The 16,998-nt window shown below is 47.0% G+C and overlaps 1 protein-coding gene across 7 annotated transcripts in view; it reads left to right on the top strand.

Moving 5' to 3' along the window:
* The window catches only part of PTPRS (protein tyrosine phosphatase receptor type S), a 220,860-nt gene that overhangs the window by 136,777 nt on the left and 67,085 nt on the right, over positions 1-16,998 (top strand). For all 7 annotated transcript variants that reach the window (XM_088149347.1, XM_088149346.1, XM_088149345.1 and 4 more), the window contains exons 9-10: positions 1,516-1,658; positions 1,797-1,941. In XM_088149347.1, the coding sequence (XP_088005473.1) occupies positions 1,516-1,658; positions 1,797-1,941 (288 nt within the window). The remainder of the gene's footprint in view (positions 1-1,515; positions 1,659-1,796; positions 1,942-16,998) is intronic.

Raw genomic sequence — 16,998 nt, 5'->3', positions numbered from 1 at the left:
GGTCGTTAAGTGAGGACTACCTGTATTTGGATGTATTTTATTCTTTGCATTGATTTCATGCCTGGTCCTGTTGGTGCACGAGATAGCATCCTTCAGAATTAAAACGGTTATCAATTTCATAAATTAATATACAAATCCACCCCCCAGTATTCTCTTTCCATTGTAGCAGGAAGGCTAAGGGCTTCAATCACATAGTTAAGGCTACCATATTAACTCTTTTGCCCCCCTTCCTGCAGACAGCTCTGTATTTGGGAGAGAAGGAAGTTTGACTTTACTACAGGGTTAAATGCAACAAACTTGGAGAATCAAAAACCTGGAGGTGGAAAGTGGGGCAGAGAATCAATAAAATATTCCAGAATATGACTTTTTTTGGCTCAGGAATAGGAGCACGTCACACTGCAACTTTTTATGGCAGGCCCAACCCACACGTGTGATTTCTGACTTTTCCGATTTCTCTCTTTGATAAATGTGCCTATGCTGGTCTATGTTGTGCCTCACCTAGGGTTGTACTTTATTTAAAAATCTAACAAAAACATTTTGGAGAAGGATGGGTCTTTTTTAAAAAAAAAAGCACCAATAGCGATGCCTTAAAAAACAAATTTCCTACTGAACTTTGTTCCTACCAAACTTAGTTTCCTCCTGGCATAAGGTTAGTTATGCAAGGAATCAGGAGTGTCTGCAAAGGTGGTCAAAAAGCTCAAGATGGTGCTGCAATAGTACGTTGCACATAAAAACCAGCCAGAGCTTTGATAACACTGCCACAGCCGTCATCTTGACTTTTTTGATCACGCCCAGCGGACACCCCCATTCCACGTGTTAGACATAATTACTCAAAGGATAAGACGGTGCTTCTGCCCTGCTTGTTGCATGGAAAGGAGAGTTGTGTAAGTTGCATGGAAGGGAGAGTTGTTAAGAAGAAATAGAAAAGCTGAATGCCATAGGAATAGAGTAATTAAGAAGAGTGTAGTCAGGCAAGAAGAGATGGCGTCAAGAATGAATGGAAGATGGGTGAAGCTGGCCTGAACGTGACAGGGAATGACCAGAACAAAACCAGCACATTGACAAGGACTGAATTGCGCAACAGAGATCTGAAGGAAAAGTGAATGGGTCAAGAGGAAGGGGAAGATTGAGAAAGTTGTGATTGGGTGAAACTGATGAGATCCCGGAGAGAGTGTTAAGAAGAAAAGGCAACGCATGAGTCTTGGATGGTTGTGGGGGAAGCAAGGATGGTTTGCAAGGAAGGAAAGGAGGTGGGGTAGCAAATGGGGTTGGTGTAAACTAGATTCAGCTGCATTTCCTCTTCTTTGCACCTCCCTCCTCCCTCCAGTTTCTTTTGCCTGCTACTTCTCACTCCTTTTCTGTGCTCTGCATCACACGGCTTATCCCGAAAGGAAATAGCACGATAGGTATGTATATTTGTAGGTAGTATGTCCAGTTGCCTTCTGCCTCCCCCTCACCCATTCTTACATACAACCTTTCTGCATTCCTACCCCTCACCCACCTTACCTTTGCCAGTTCCCGGGCAACCGATGAATTTCCGAGCAGAGGCCAAGAGCGAGAGCACCATCTTACTGACCTGGAGCCCTCCACGCCAGGACATTATCCTGAAGTATGAACTCCTCTACAAGGAAGTCAGCAACAAACCAGGGAACCCCGAGGTAAGTCCGATCTAGATGACTTCCCGGGAACGGGAATCCATTGCAGGAAATCAGGAGTGATGATGCCCGTTCAAACCTGTTCTTTGTTTCTGTTGCTTGTTTGCCTTGCCCACACTCACACCCCCTGCCCATCTGCAGTTTTTGAAGACTTTTGACCCAGTGACCTCCTTCCTGGTGAAAGAACTGAATCCCAACACAGAATATGTCTTCCAATTGGCGGCTCGCTCAGCTTTGGGCCTTGGGGCCCCGACACCGGAGGTCAGGGAGCGCACGCTGCAGTCTAGTAGGTGTCACTTTCCTTTCCCAGAATTCTCTGAAGGGATCAAGGTCAGGCAGGAGACACAACGGCTGGGGGCCAAGGTGTGGAATGGTGACCGGGGTAGGGCATCAGGGCAAGCAAGGCTAGGAGGGGGAAGCCAGACGCTCCACCTTAAATTGCTTTACCCCAAAGGAGTTAAGCAAGGAGTTAACTTTTCTGGCTGCATCCTGACTGGGGGCACGGCTGGGAATGGTCTCTGTGTGCAAGAGAGAGGAGGGAGGGGCAGTCTCTGTATGGCTGGGCCTGGTGTATCACAGGGCATAGTGCAAATGTTCTTGGGCTCTGTGTGTTTCTGGGGGTGCATGGTGGGCTGGAAATGTGAGGAGAAACCATCAGCTACCAACTCTATTTAGGCTGCCCCCTTACTTACATGGCAACCTTTCTCTTCCTTGGGGAGAAAAAGTGACTCCCTTAAATCGAAAATTGGGGATCAGTAACCTGGATCACTTGCAGTGGGGGGACGTCCTGCCCCATAGGGGTGTAGGTTCGTGAGCATCCAATGCTCCGGCTCAGGGGTTGGATGTGAATGGGAGGAAAACGCACCAAGGGATATGGAGGACAACGTGACTGTATTTTCGAGAGAGACCTTTCCCCCTTGCTCCTCCCTCCTCCCTTTCCCATAACTCACTGCCACAAGCATTCCTCCCCCCAACAAGTGTGACGGAGGGCACGGGGCACAATCATGCCACCAGGAGCTGTATCTAGTGCTGGTTTTAGTTTAATGGATTGTCTCCCTTCACCGTTGCACCAGGGGCAGCACCAATCCTGGCTGGCAATGTTATATGGAACTTTGCTTTAAAAAAAAAAGAATGAGGTGGTTTTCTTTGTTGTTTTTCCCCTCTTCCTTTCTCTCTTCCTTTTGGTTTTCTTTCTTTCTTTCTTTCTTTCTTTCTTTCTTTCTTTCTTTCTTTCTTTCTTTCTTTCTTTCTTTTCTTTTTTTTTTCCAACCGCATGAATGGCTGCGGCTGTTCTTTGTGTTTCTCTGCCTCCTCTCATCTTTACTGTACTGAACTCGGCCACGGGGTTGGGGTAGCTGTGAGCAGAATGAGCTGGGGGTGTGGGGAGGAGGCCCAAGGGGGGAGATGCATTTTGTCCTCCCAGGAAGCCCTTGAACTAGGAGGACAGCTGCCTGTCCAGAGGTTATCGATAGCTTCATCTGCCTCTTCTTGCTGTTTCTTTTCCATCTGCTCCGTTTTCTCTTTGGCTCGATGCAGGGCTCTGTTTTATTTTCACTGCCTTCTCTCTTCTCCCCACCATTTTTCCCAACATACACAATTTCTCCCTTCCGTGCAATGTGGTTATAGATTAACTGCCACCGTCTTTGTGCCTCGGACTCAACTCTCCAACCGTCGCCATCAGTGCTGGTTGGAGCTGATGGAGGTTGCAGTCCAAGACATCTGGAGGGGATCCAGTTTGGGAAGGGTGGTCTAAACCTGCAGGCACGATTCTGGTGTCGCGTATAACTCAGGATGATGTAAAATGTCTCATGTTCTTGAGGTGAATGTAGTTGTGCTCTGTTAGGGTGCAAAACTGGTCTTACCTTGAGCAAGAGGGCCAGGATGTAAAGAAGCAAACGTTGACCTTATTGCATGTCTTCAGAGCGGCCCACAAAAGGTGAAGCAGAAGGATGGAATCAAATACAAAAGAGAGAGAGAAGAGATAGGCTGCCCTTTAGATTTGAAAGGAGAGAATGCTTGGAACATGTGAACAAGTCTGCAAGGCCTTATGAAGTGGTTGCATCTTTTCCAAGATCACAGGCCGGTATATTTTTGCCTTCAAATCCAAACACTGCTCAGACCTCCATGGATGGAGATGGATGGATGGATGGATGGATGATAGAAAGAAATGGATGCATGGGTGCATGGATGGGTGCATGGATGGGTGCATGGATGCATGGATGATAGAAAGAAATGGATGGATGGATGGATGGATGGATGGATGGATGGATGGATGGATGGATGGATGGATGGGTGCATGGATGCATGGATGATAGAAAGAAATGGATGGATGGATGGATGGATGGATGGATGGATGGATGGATGGATGTTAGAAAGAAATGGATGGATGGATGGATGGATGGATGGATGGATGGATGGATGGATGGATGGTCGGACGGACAGACAGACAGACAGACAGACAGATGATGGAGGGGGATGGATGGACGGACAGACAGATAGGATGGAGAGATGGATGCATAGATGATGATGATTTATTAAATGTATATGCTGCTTGACTCTCAGTGATGTATATGCTACTTGACTCTGGGCACTTTACAAATTGTTAAAAACGTTTAAAACAAGAAAACAACACAGAACAAAAAAAGAGCAACATTGGTAGAGTTAACAAACCCAGATGGGACCAAAGAAAAAGAAGAATGATCGATAGATGCACCGCACAGACCTCCCTCTCGTTTAAGGAGAGAGAGAGAGAGAGAGTAGACAGGCCGGTAGGAAGGTGGGTAGGTGGGTGTTCTGCCGGCAGCACTCACCTTTCCCTGCAGCTGAGGTCCTGTGAATAGAGCAAAGGGCGATACCTTTTCCTGTCGGATCCCCAACCGTTCCTTCGTGTGTTGGATGAAGTAGAGGCATAGCTTGCTGACAAAACCAAACACAGAGGGGAGAGCATTTTGTGATGCTCCTGTGAATGAAAGGTCTGGAATCACAACCCACCAGCTTTTTGGAGATCACTCTTTGGAATTTACTGGACTCTCTGCTATAGGGTTTGCCCATCCTGGTCTACGACTTCTCTGCCTGTGCAAGCTCAAAAGACAACCCGTGAATCCTGGCCAACCCTTGGCCAGAGAACTGTGAGACCTACTACTGGCGCCTCGTTTCCTTGGGGAACGTAATATTTCCTTATTGCGGGAACAAGCTGCTGCTCGTTTGCAGTGAGTGGGACATATAACCTCAGAAATGGCACGAAAGGAAGAAACGGGGAGCAAAAGAAGATGAGCCAACCAAGATATCTTTCCTTAAAAGTTGCAGAACGCTTCCCGTTTGAAAAGCTTGGTTTCCGCTGGGCAGTTCCTGCAGCTCAGAACGTCCCTTTTTGGACGTAGGGTATCTGTTTCCAGCTTGAACCAGGGCATTTTTGAGCTTGGAACATTTTGGGGGCGTTCAGGACATGGCTGGGATGCTCCCTTGTAAGAAAGACCACCGTGGCTCTTTCCAAGCTCAGGGGACATGTTTGGAGCTGGAAAGAGGGTGGCGTTTTGCGCTCATCCTCTTCTGGATTAGAAACATTTTGCGCACCTCTGCAGGTTGGATAGGTTTATTAAGTATTTTATTCAATTTGGACGCTGCTCGACTCCAGCCAGCTCTGGAGATTGCCTTTCTCACTATTGAGTGGAAGAGAGAAAAAATGAAAAGGGAATGAGAGTGCCTACGTATGCCCAAGATTGATTGATTGATTGATTGATTATTGGCCTTTCAATGCTGCTCCTCTCCAAATAACTCCAAGCAGCATAAAGTACAGCAGAAATAAAAATCAAAAACTACAGAATACAGGTAGTCCTCAACTTACAACTACAATTGAGAAAGGAACTTCTGTTGCTAAGTGATGTGGTCATTAAGTGAGGCATCACGTGACTGCACCCAATTTTACAACCTTTTTTGCCACAGTTGTTAAGCAAATCCAGCTTCCCCCATTGACTTTGCTTGTCGGAAGCCCCTGGGAAGGTCACATATGGCAATCATGTGACCCCAGGACGCTGCAACTGTTGTAAATACACACCAGTTGCCAAGCACCCAAATTTTTATCACGTGACTGCGGGGATGCTGCAATGGTCATAAGTGTGAGAACTGGTTGTAAGTCACTTTTTTCAGCACTGTCATAACTTTGAATGGTTGCTAAATGAATGGTCGTAAGTAGAGGACTACCTGTAAATAGGAAACAAGGTAAACTGTAATGGTGCTGTTCAACGGAGGCTGATCCCAAGCTTAACGTCCCCCCAACACTATCTCTGAAAAGCCTGGTTTGGGCTTTTTCTCTGCAGCTTATCAGGGAAATGGTGGAGGCACAAAATTCCACGGGAGGGCTGCCCCCGGGGGCTTCTGCAGTCCAGAAAGTCAAAATGGCAACCTCAGCCATGCGATTGAAGGCCTGCCAGCACTTAATAGCCATTCCTACCTGCTCGATCGCATCTCAAACTGCAAGAGGCCCAGCCTTTCAGCTTGTGATGCTACCAGACAGGGACACAATCAGACAGAATGCCAGAAAGGGTCCTTAGATAGGCCAGCGTAGGTTTCCAGCCTATCCATGCCAGACATCTAGACGTGTCAGCTTCTGAGAAGCTAAGCAGTCAGACCTGGGTAGTGGATGGGAGACCATCAGGAGACCCCAGGCCTGTACACAAGACTGGAATGTGGAAAATCACCCCAGGAGGAAACAAGGACTAGCTCCTAAGCATACAATGGGAACATGACCGCCTCATCTCCAGAGTTGGGAACTCCTTGAAGGATGCTGATTACCTTTTTGGGGGAGTGGGGAGGGGAATTCACCTAGGATCAGTGCCCATTAAGTTATTCCTTTTTTGCATCCTTCCTGACTGAAGCAACTGTGATGGAAAACCCAGAGCAACTTGTCTGGCAAGGCCAACTTCCATCAGAATAGCTCCCCCACCTTTCTCAGAGTCTCCCAGTCCATGTGAGATGTTGCCGGTGGTCCTCCCTTGTTCTTCTGGCAATGGTGTGGGGAGGGATTTGCAACCTTTTTGTTGTATGAAAGGGAGGGGGGGTGAAGTAATGTCCTCTTTACTGAGGCCATTGTGGGGCTTGTGGAGTTGGAAAAATAGGCTGTTGGAAATGACCAGACATCATTTTGCTTTGTTTTGCTGGTTGCTGTTGATTTGGTGTGGGGTTTTTTGGAGGAGGGGTGGAAAGGACAGGGTGGAAATGGGTGTAGAAAGCCGTGAATCTTGTGACTGCATATTGGGCTTCCTAAAAGAGAAGGGTCTTTTGCCCACCTGCAGCCAACTAGGAAAGGCTGATGACGTCTCTCAGCTCACATCACTTGATTCCATGTGCCCTGTGGAGAGATTGGCATCCCCACACCCTCCATGCTCCCTCCCACGCTTTAGATTGGTCTTGTAATAAACAAAACCAAGAATAACTTAGTTGTAGGTCTGGGGCAAGGGGTCACCCTTCCTTCCTTCTTTCCCTTTCTCCCATCCAATTCCTCCCTTCCTTCCATCCTCCCTCCCTCCCTCCCTATCTTTCCTTCCTCCCTCCCCCTTCTCCCATCCATCTCCTCCCTCCCTCCCTCCCTCCCTCCCTCCCTCTTTCTTCTTCTTCCTCCCTGTTTCCTCTTCTCCCTTCCTCCCTCCCTTTTCTTCCCTCCTTCCCATCCATTTCCTTCCTTTCTTCCCTCCCTCCCTTCTTTCGTTTCTCTCTCTCTCTCTCTCTCTCTCTCTTTCTGTCTTTCATCAGCTAGCTCCGAGCACCTTTGCCTCCTGAGGGGCGACCTGGGGAAGGGGTTTTGCTCAGTGGTCTCGTAACGCCCTGAAAACCTCTCTTTTGTTTCCTGGCTGGCTGCTGGAGGAAGGAGTCCAATTCTTCCCTGATCCTGGCGGCATCCTTCGGCGCTCAGACCTCCCAGTTGGGCAGGCTTCTGTGTCTTTTCCTCCTCCTCCTCCTCCTCCTCCTCCTCCTCCTTCCTCCTTCCTCCTTCCTCCTTTCTTTATCTCTTCTCTTGTCCAATGCAGCCTTCACTCCATACAGCTCTCCTGGCCTGTCCCTGGCGAGTTTCCTCTCCTCTCCCTTCCTTTCGCTCTCTTTCTCCCTTGGCTGGCATGCCTGTCTGACGCACGGGTGCTTTGTCTGGGGGGAAAAGAAACCACATGTTTTTCACTGCGAACAACAGCGTGGTTTTTTCCCCCCTCTCTTTCTTCTTTTCCCTCTCTGGGCATATCTGCATGAGGTATTTTTCAGCCTGCCCAGATTCTCTTCTTTAGGACCTGCAAGGATTGCAGATATTCTGCCGGTCGAAGTGATGTTTTAAGAGAATCAGAAGCAAGAAGGGGGGAGAAATCTTCTCCGTTGGCATTTAAATCCAGCATAGACTATTGGCATTTCTTGACCTGAACCTGTACTGAACCAAAATGCCTTCTGCGCCCCCCTCTGTACTCCTCAGACTATTATGAGGCAGTTTCATACTAAAAGAAGGAAATACCCCCAAATAAATAGTATTTGGAGAAATTATTTCAAAAATGTGTTTGATGAAGTCTTTCCAAGAAAATGTGCATATATTACAAGAATGTTTCTGCTGTGTGCTTAACATGTGTGCACTTTTTCTTGTTGGATTGTCATTTTTGGAGTGACTTCTTCTAAATTCCCGTATGTGATGATGAAAACTGATGCAAGAACCATATAGAAAGAAGGTTGGAAAAATATGAAACTAAATGAGGCTATCCTGGACAGATTCTCTGTTGTACTTTGATAGCAATCCCACAGCACCCCAAATGCACCTTTTTTAAAAAATCTCTTCATCCTTTGGATGATCTTTGGAAATATTGCTCTTGTTGGATGAAGGCTAATTCTGTTGGCTGGCAAACATGAAGTCACTTCCCAGTTTTCTAGCCCAGTTAGATGTGTTTTTTCTTTTTTTGTATTAAAAAAAAAGTATAAACGTTTTGATAAATGAGATATGCCAACATATTAAACATAGGCATATCTTAATTTTAAAAGAAAGGATAAAGAGATGGCAGGTCAGCTGCCTGGCAATGAGAAAGGCACATGTCACTTGTCATCCCCGTGTGTGACTTGCTGAAGTTGGGACGATGGTTCAGATTAGTGAAGAAGCCGTAGTGAACCTTGAGTAGACACCTTTGCCAGCACTCACACCTTGCTATCTTCGGGTTGCTGCCCATTTTCTCATTGCTCACTCCAAGTCCAGTCCATCCCACTTTGCTGAGGGAGAGGACAGAGTGTACAAAGGCTTTAGCCCGCCTCTGTATGCCTCTGGAGAGAGTGGACAGCAACAAGGAGGAGAACTCTCAAGGTTATGGAGCTCCACAGCTCAACAGTGGTTCCCTTCCTGCCTCAGCAAATGCATGACATTGCACACATAGGAACACCCCATAACTGTGTTGCGTTTACCCACCGTCCCCTCTTGTACTGGTAAGAGCCATCATGGTGAATCGTTGATTCTCCGGAGTGGGCAGGATCTATGGTATCTTCTTCAGGAGACATCTCCCAGGCTTGGTCTTCAAATCTGGAACCACTTGTATGCAGATATGCCCCTTTCTTTGCCTTCCCTCCAAGGTGTCCTGCCACCACGTCTCTGCTTGGCTTTCTCCCCGACACGTCCACTGTCCCTGCTTGTAAGTCTCCCTGGTCCCAGTTCCTCCCATGCAAATGTTCCTGGCTTGGCTGGCTGCCCCACTCCCTTCCCGCATGGAACGTCCTTTCCCAGCACTCTCCGCTACTCTGCCAAAGTGGTCTTCCCAAGCATCAAACCCCAAGATTTTTTTTAAAAAAAAAATCCATTAAACTAAAGGTAAAGTATTCTTTTTTTGATCTTGAAAGAACTTTGTCTTTAACTCTTCAAGTACCAAAGACAATAGACTTGGATGTCTGGAGAACCTCTAACAAGAGTGTCAGGAAATGGGAGACGGAAAAAAAAATGGGATTATTTTGGGGAGGGAGGGGGAAGGATGCATTGCCATATCTAATTCATCAAAAAACAATAGATTCGACTTCTTCTTTGGCTAAGTCGTTTCATTTCCCTTTTAATAAATCTTTTCTCTCCTAAACGTTGATCGAGTTAGATTTGCAGGGAAATGGGGAAAGGACACCAAAGGATAAAGAACTCCATTGCCATATGGAGCATCTGACTGTATGAAAACTTTCTTTTTTTAAAAAAAAAATACGTTTTTAGAGGAGCAGGATTTGTTCTTTTTTTTTTTTTTAAATAGCTGGTGGCCTGAAGTAGGTGTATCCAAAGTCTATGGTACCTAAAGGGTTAAAAAAAACCTTATTGCTTCGGTATGAAAGCTCAGTCAGGGGCCACTGTTGAGGTTTGGACAGTCAACTTTTAAAGCGTGTAAAAGTGTGCTGAAGGTGAGTACTGGCTGGTCTCAAGCCGATTCACAAATACAGCCCAACCTGTTCCCTCTTTCAGTGAACTTCACACTGCCTGCCCGAATCCCCACATCGTCTGCTACGTTCCCTGTCTTTGGTGGCCTCCGCGAAAAGAGGCAGTGCCCACCGCTGTGTGGGAACCCCCTAGGACCCACCCTCCCTTGCCCCTAGTCTAGAAAACACAGGGGCACGTGCATGCATGCACACACACGCACACGCACACCCGCCTCCTTGAATGCACACAGGTTGGGCTGGATTGTGAAGGGAACTCCTTGGGGATGCTCTCAACAGCAAGGCCTCCGTTGGGGTGGCATCTTTGCGCAGACGGTACGGTCCAGAAAAGTCCTAGCCGTGGATCTTCTTCTTTTGCCCCTTGGCTGAGCCAGAGGGAGACACCCCCCCACCCCACCCCGGCAAATGCCTCCTCTTTCTCTCGCTTGCCTCTGACGCATTTCCTCTCGCCCATCCCATGTGGAAAAGAATGAGCTTTTATCCGACCCGTCCCGAAGCGGAGTTGTTAGAAGGGTGAGTGGACAGACGCCCCTCCTGCTGGGGATCAGGCTGACAAAAGTTGGGACTCTGCAGTCTGGGGACCCCCCCCCCACCTTTTCTGGAACTAGAATTTACTCGGTTGAGGACCGAATGTTTTAAACTCAGGAAGGAAGGGGAAAAACACACCCAGAACCTGGTACCGGTTTTACTGCAGTGGGTTTCTTGGGTAGGGGGTTAGATAGAGTTCTCGAGTTGACAGTTGTGGGTGGAAGAAGACCGCTTTCAGCCAGCTTTCCATGGGGCACAAAATTAAGAATTAAAACCCCCTCACCAGGGGAAGTAAAAGGGCCACAAGGCCCTTCTTGTCTAGCACTGTCCAACAGTGGCCCATTCATTCATTTAAACCAGCGTTTCTCAAACTTGGCCCCTGTAAGACATGTGGACTTCAACTCCCGGAATTCCCCAGCCAGCATGGCTGGCTGGGGAATTCTGGGAGTTGAAGTCCACATGTCTTAAAGGGGCCAAGCTTGAGAAACACTGGTTTAAACTATTTCTATGGCCGCCGATCTCACCACAGTGACTCTGAGTGGTCTGAATGCACTGTAACAAGGAGAATTGGTTCACCTGTCATCTTGCGAAAGACTTGGCTGAATCGCATTTTCAAGATAAAAATGTGAAGTGGAATGAAATTCTTCTTCAGCATTCACCCATCTCCAAATTTTGCAAAGATAGTTTTCCAAACAATGAAGTAAGCAAGGCTGGATGGCCACCTGTTAGGGATCCTCTGGTGAAGTGTTTTCTGAACCTCGGCAACTTTAAGCTGGGTGGACTTCAACTCCCAGAATTCCCCAGCCATGGCTGGCTGGGGAATTCTGGGAGTTGAAGTCCACCCAGCTTAAAGTTGCTGAGGTTCAGAAAACACTGCTCTAGTGGATCCTGCCCTGGACTAGACGCCCTTGAGATCCTTTGAAGTCCATGATTCTGTGATTGTCTGTGGGAAAATACGTTGAACTATAGAAGAGGAATTGAAAGCTGAATTCCATACATCAAATTACATAGACCCCCTTCATTACATACACCTTCTCTCCTCCAAAATAGGTAGCGTCTGCAGTAAAACAACCAGCCCAACATAAATTAAATTTTTGGCACTACGCTATCCAGCTTAAAGGCAGATTTATGACAATTTGATTGTCCTTGATTGGAACAACTGACTCGCCCCAGTTTTGAAGCAGAGGAAAAATTCAAAGCTTGGGGACCTATACCAGGCACTGCATTTTTGGTGCTGTAGCATATTATTATTATTATTATTATTATTATTATTATTATTATTATTATTATTATTATTTAAAACAGGCTGACCTCCCCTTTCCCTTAAAACCTTCCATAATTAAATAGTCAAAAGAACAAACCCAGAATAATAGGATTATCAGAAGGTGTATAAACTGGGAACAGCAGAATCTAGCAAAAAGATCCAAACTAAGTATAAAGCAGAATTCAGGCAGAACTAATTTTGTAATCCCAAAGCCATGCTAAATGTGCATAAAAAATTAGATTTGGTGTATTTCATTATTCCAGTAAACTGAGACATTTTATAGATTGGGAATGGACAGAATGTAGTCTTTTTTTCTGGATTTAGGAGGTTTTTGTACCATAAGACCATTTGGAAGGTATCAAAAGTGGGAAGAGAGATTCTTGGAGAGGAAAAGTTATGATGCTATTGTGAGCATCATAAAATTATCTCCAGTGTCAGAACTTTAACTCCCAGAATGCCCCAGCCAGCATCTAGACTAGTGTTTTCAACCTTGGCAGCTTGAAGATGTGTGGACTTCAACTCCCAGAATTCCCCAGGCAGCATGCTGAATGTCAGTTGCTGGATCTGCGTAGGAAAAAACATTTACAATCTTTCACAACCCACTTGTGATCTTCCCTGACGGGGCTTTTGATTAGCCTCTTTGTCTTCAAAATACTGACAACCTAGGCCATGGGTCTAACCTGGCACAGCTCTTTTGAGGTTTACCTTATCAAGGTAAACCTTACCTTGTCAGGTGTTACCTTATCAAGGGCCTGTTCAAATGTGGGAGAGGTTATCGGAGGACAGTGTGGCCGTTTGCTTATCCCCTAAATAAGTGAGAAACAGACTTTGTGTAAAACATGCCTGTGTTAATTTCTAATTTGATATAGATAGGCATTTAGAAATGGTATCCAGAATTTAAATAAACATAAAGAGTTTCTCCCTGTAAGGAAGAAGGTGAGAGTAGGTGTTCTTCATCATAAATGAGTTAAGGTGCTAACCATCTGACTTTGACCTGATAGAAAACTGTACCAGCGTAACATTTGCAAATGTTGCTGTCCTTATTTACAGAGTACAGGATGTATTAAGGAGAGGAGATTGGTGAATTCCCCCATTTGTTATCCTCCCCTTCTACCAAATGTCACCAACCAATGATAAAACATCCACCAGTCACTCTCTTTGCCATGGCCCAGAGCTAAGCTGAGGAGGAAGCAGGTTTTGGCAGATAGCTAGACCAGCAGGTTCAGCCACCAGTCAAAACTCACCCTGGTTTTGTATAGGTAGTCCTTGCTTAATGATGGCAATTCAGCCCAGCAACTCCGTCACTAAGCGATGTGGTCATAAAGCACGATATTACGTGACTGCGCCGACTTGCTGTTGCTAAGCGAATCACTTGCAGTCACAGCATCCCGCAGTCACAAATGATCTCCATTTGTGACCTCCTGCTGGTTTCCCCATTGACTTTTCTTGTTGGAAGCTGGCAGTGAAGGTCACAAATGGCATCATGTGACTGCGCAACACTGCAACGTCATAATTGCAAGCGCCCGAAATGTGACCACATGACCATGGGGATGCCGCGATAGTCACAACTACAAGGATCTGTCATAAGTCTCCCTCATCCAGCACTGTTGTAACTTCAAACAGTCGCTGAATGAGTGATCGTTCAATGAGGACTACCTGAACAAGTGTTTTGTGTGGGCCTGCTGAAAGAGCTGCTGTACGGGGGAAAGACCTTGGGAGAAGGGGCAAAGAGATGCTGCATAGGGAACAGTCGGATAAGAGACAGCATAGCCCACAGCTGGAAAGTGGATGGAGCAATCGTCTCTGAAGGGACCCTCCCTAGTTTCTTGGGCTGTATAAAGGAGACGGGGGAAAATTGTACTTTCAGACTTGCAAGACTGAAGTCACCCTTACCAGGTATATCAGACAGTAAACATGACCAGATAAGCTAATTCTACTTTATTGTAAGGCTACATTAACGGAACCTTACAAGTCTGGAAGTACAATTGTCCCCATGTCTCCTTTACAGCCAGAGAAACTAGGAAGGGTCTCTTCTGAGCCTCTTTCTCTACCCATTATGCAGCTGTGGGCTGTGCCCTCTCTTATCTAAGCATTCCCTAGGCAACATCTCTTGGCCCCGTCTCCCAAGGTCTTTCCCACATGCTGATAATCAGACTCCTTTTGAAGATGGGTGTCACACTATTCCAGAAGAGGAATGCACCCATCATAAAAGGAATCTGTCGGCTGACTGAGATGGGTTGCCCCATGAAGGAGCTCTTACCGTCATGGTTCACAGTACATCAGCCCTGTCCTGTCCCTGCTGGTCTCCAAAAACAACCAGACGTCCCCACTACCCAAAGCCGAAGGACCCTAGAGGACAGTGCCCAGAGGGGACGTTCTCACACCAAAGTCATTCTCATCCTGGGCTGAGCTCACCCTTTGGAGTCCCCTAACTGTGGCACTGAGCACTTGGTCTGGAAAGCAGGTCAGATTGTACCCATAGCCTGTTGACTGTATGGGAACAGCTAGGGAGAACTTTAGGCTACCTCTGCTACGGGTTGGGAGTGAAATGGACGCAGGAAGAAAACGGTCCCCAAGGCTCATTCGTGCCTTTCGTGGGGGAAAGACCCAGAGATTTATGGATCTGCTCAGTCTGTGTTGCTGTAACTACAGATTGACAAATCATGAATGAATGAACAGTCCTTCACTTCAGAACAGGATGAACAGTCCTTCACTTCCTCCAAAAAGTAACAGACCTGATCAATTAAAGAAGTAGCAGGGAACTGAAAGGAGGTTTGGAGAAACACGTAATCTGGACGCAACTAGGAATATAGCAAAGTTTCTTGCCTGAAAGGGCTCTGTTGCTCTCTGGTGCAGGCAGACCGGCTCGTACCAGAGACTGTTATCCTTCAGACAATCTGGAAACACCCCCACCGACACCACCGCACCCCCCCCCCATTGAATTTGGCTTGGAAAGAGGTGGAGACCCACCAACTCAATTCAAGCAGGGGATTTGTGTCTGTCTGGGAAGCGGTACCGCGAGGGATGAGAGCGGGACTGCAGTTCGAACCCACAACTCGCTTGGCACCAGTCAAAAAGGACAGGGGACTCTGTGTACGTTCTCCTGCCGAGGCCTATTTTAAGCAGCATTCAGACGCTGGGGGAGCCGGGGTGGAAGGCAGTCCGTGGTTGCTTTGGAGAGAGCCAGTGAGTTAAGACCCAGGTCTAGGAACCCACCGGGAATCTGACTTTCCCTCTGCCCAGCCGAGCTTTCGTGAGACAGTCTGATAGAGTTAACCGGTGCAGAAGGTAGGTAAAACAGACTACGTGGACACTGGAAGGCTTTGCTTGATGAATAACTTGAGGAAATTATTATTATTATTATTATTATTATTATTATTATTATTATTGCTATTCCCCCCCCCTTTTTTTTAGCACCGTGGTTTGGTTTTATGGCTTATTTTCTTTGCTTTCCAAGCTTATCAGCTCCTTTCGATCGAGTGTCTCTGTTTTTTAGATGGCTAGCCAAGGAATTAAGACATAGGAATCCCAGGACGTGCCGGTGGACTGCGGCAAAGTATTTTAATGCGATTGCTCGAGAGAGCACCCTGTTCTTTGAAAGGTGCTGGCTGTGGCACTCTTAGCAGAATAAGGAGGGGAGTAAACCCCCTTCCCCTGAACACCCCCCCCAAGTAGTGCAAAGGAGGGTTCCTTTGAGCCTCTGAAATTAGAGGAGGAGAATAGGGGCATTTTCGCTGCCTGCACCCCCTCCCTCCAACAACTGCCCTGCGAACCAGATTTTATCAAGATCTATCCGTTGCAAAGCTAGCCTATAAGCTAATGTTGGCTAACGCCAAACAAGCTAAGCAGGCTTCGGTCTGGAAAATACTTGGATGGGAGACCATCAGGGAATCCTACAGGATGGGAGACCACCAGAGCATCCCTGGGAATGTCCCAGAAAGTGGCAGACCACCTTTCTCAGGAAAACTGTGGTGGTATGTCTGTAAAGTCACCCAAAGTTGAACTCAAGGGAGACTTTAAGGTGCCGTTGTAATGGGAAATATATATATATGGATATCCATTTTTAGAATTTGCATCTCAACCCTGTACATGTTTGGTAGGTGCTAGGTATGTTATGCTCAGTTGTGCAACCATGGAAAATCTTTGCTTTGGGTATGATTAGATCAGTGTTTCTCAACCTTGGCCGCTTTAAGATGCGTGGACTTCAACTCCCAGGATTCCCCAGCCAGCATGGCTGGCTGGGGAATCCTGGGAGTTGAAGTCCACGCATCTTAAAGCGGCCAAGGTTGAGAAACACTGGATTAGATTCTTAATTTTATTAGAACCATTTCTGAGCTTTAAACATGCGTTGAACCAAGGATCCCGGCTCGTCCCAGCGTTCAGCGAAGCAGAAGCAAACGGAAAAAGAACGCCAGATGTCCTTTTTTTTATAACTGTCTCCTTCCTCCCCATCTCTTCCGGCTAATCAGTGGCTGTAAAAGTCGGAAACGTGAAAAAAGTTTCCGATATTGAAAGACTGAGAAAGCTGCACCACAATTCTAGCGAACAAGTTGAGCCGCGATCCAAACGGCCTCCTTCGCACCTCTGTGGACAGCTTGCTTTTCATTTCGTTTTTCAGTTTCTCGCTGTCCTTCCACCGAGCGATTAGCCCCCCGAAGGCCAAAGAAAAAGTCAAGTCAAATCAATGCTTAAATTCCAGCCCAGGTTGCTGGTGTGGGAGAGTTTTTTCCCCTCCCTTGCCTTTGCTGTGCATCAACATTTAAAGCAGGTGGATTTTTTAAAATATTCATTTGTTTCTCGGTTGCAGTTCAGGTTTGTTAGACTGGTCGTGTAGCAAACGTAGCGCTACTGCTGGCCCTCTTTCAAGGGGTACCCTGGTGCAGAAGGGAAGGGTAGGGCTGCACCACTGGGCACAACACTGAGGATTTCTCTGAATTGGGCAGTTCTTGGAGCAGAAAAGCGGGCAAAGCTGGCCCCCAGGGTTTTTCCTTCTCCACCCCCTCCACTGGCCAGCCTGGCACCCGGAGGGCATCAGGTTGGGGAAAGCAGTTGGAGAACGTTCCCTCTGTTCTCGGCAAAAGCCCTAAAAGCCGTAGAAATGGTTGTGAACCAGGGTGGCGGCAACTGCGCTCCCCGGAG

Source organism: Python bivittatus, unplaced genomic scaffold (genome assembly GCF_059951505.1).
Source record: "Python bivittatus isolate LINGU-HERP-01145 unplaced genomic scaffold, Pbiv_v1 ctg000580_np1212, whole genome shotgun sequence".
Lineage (NCBI taxonomy): Eukaryota > Metazoa > Chordata > Lepidosauria > Squamata > Pythonidae > Python > Python bivittatus.
The sequence above is the reverse complement of the archived record's forward strand: the minus strand, read 5'-3'. Positions and strand labels throughout refer to the sequence as shown.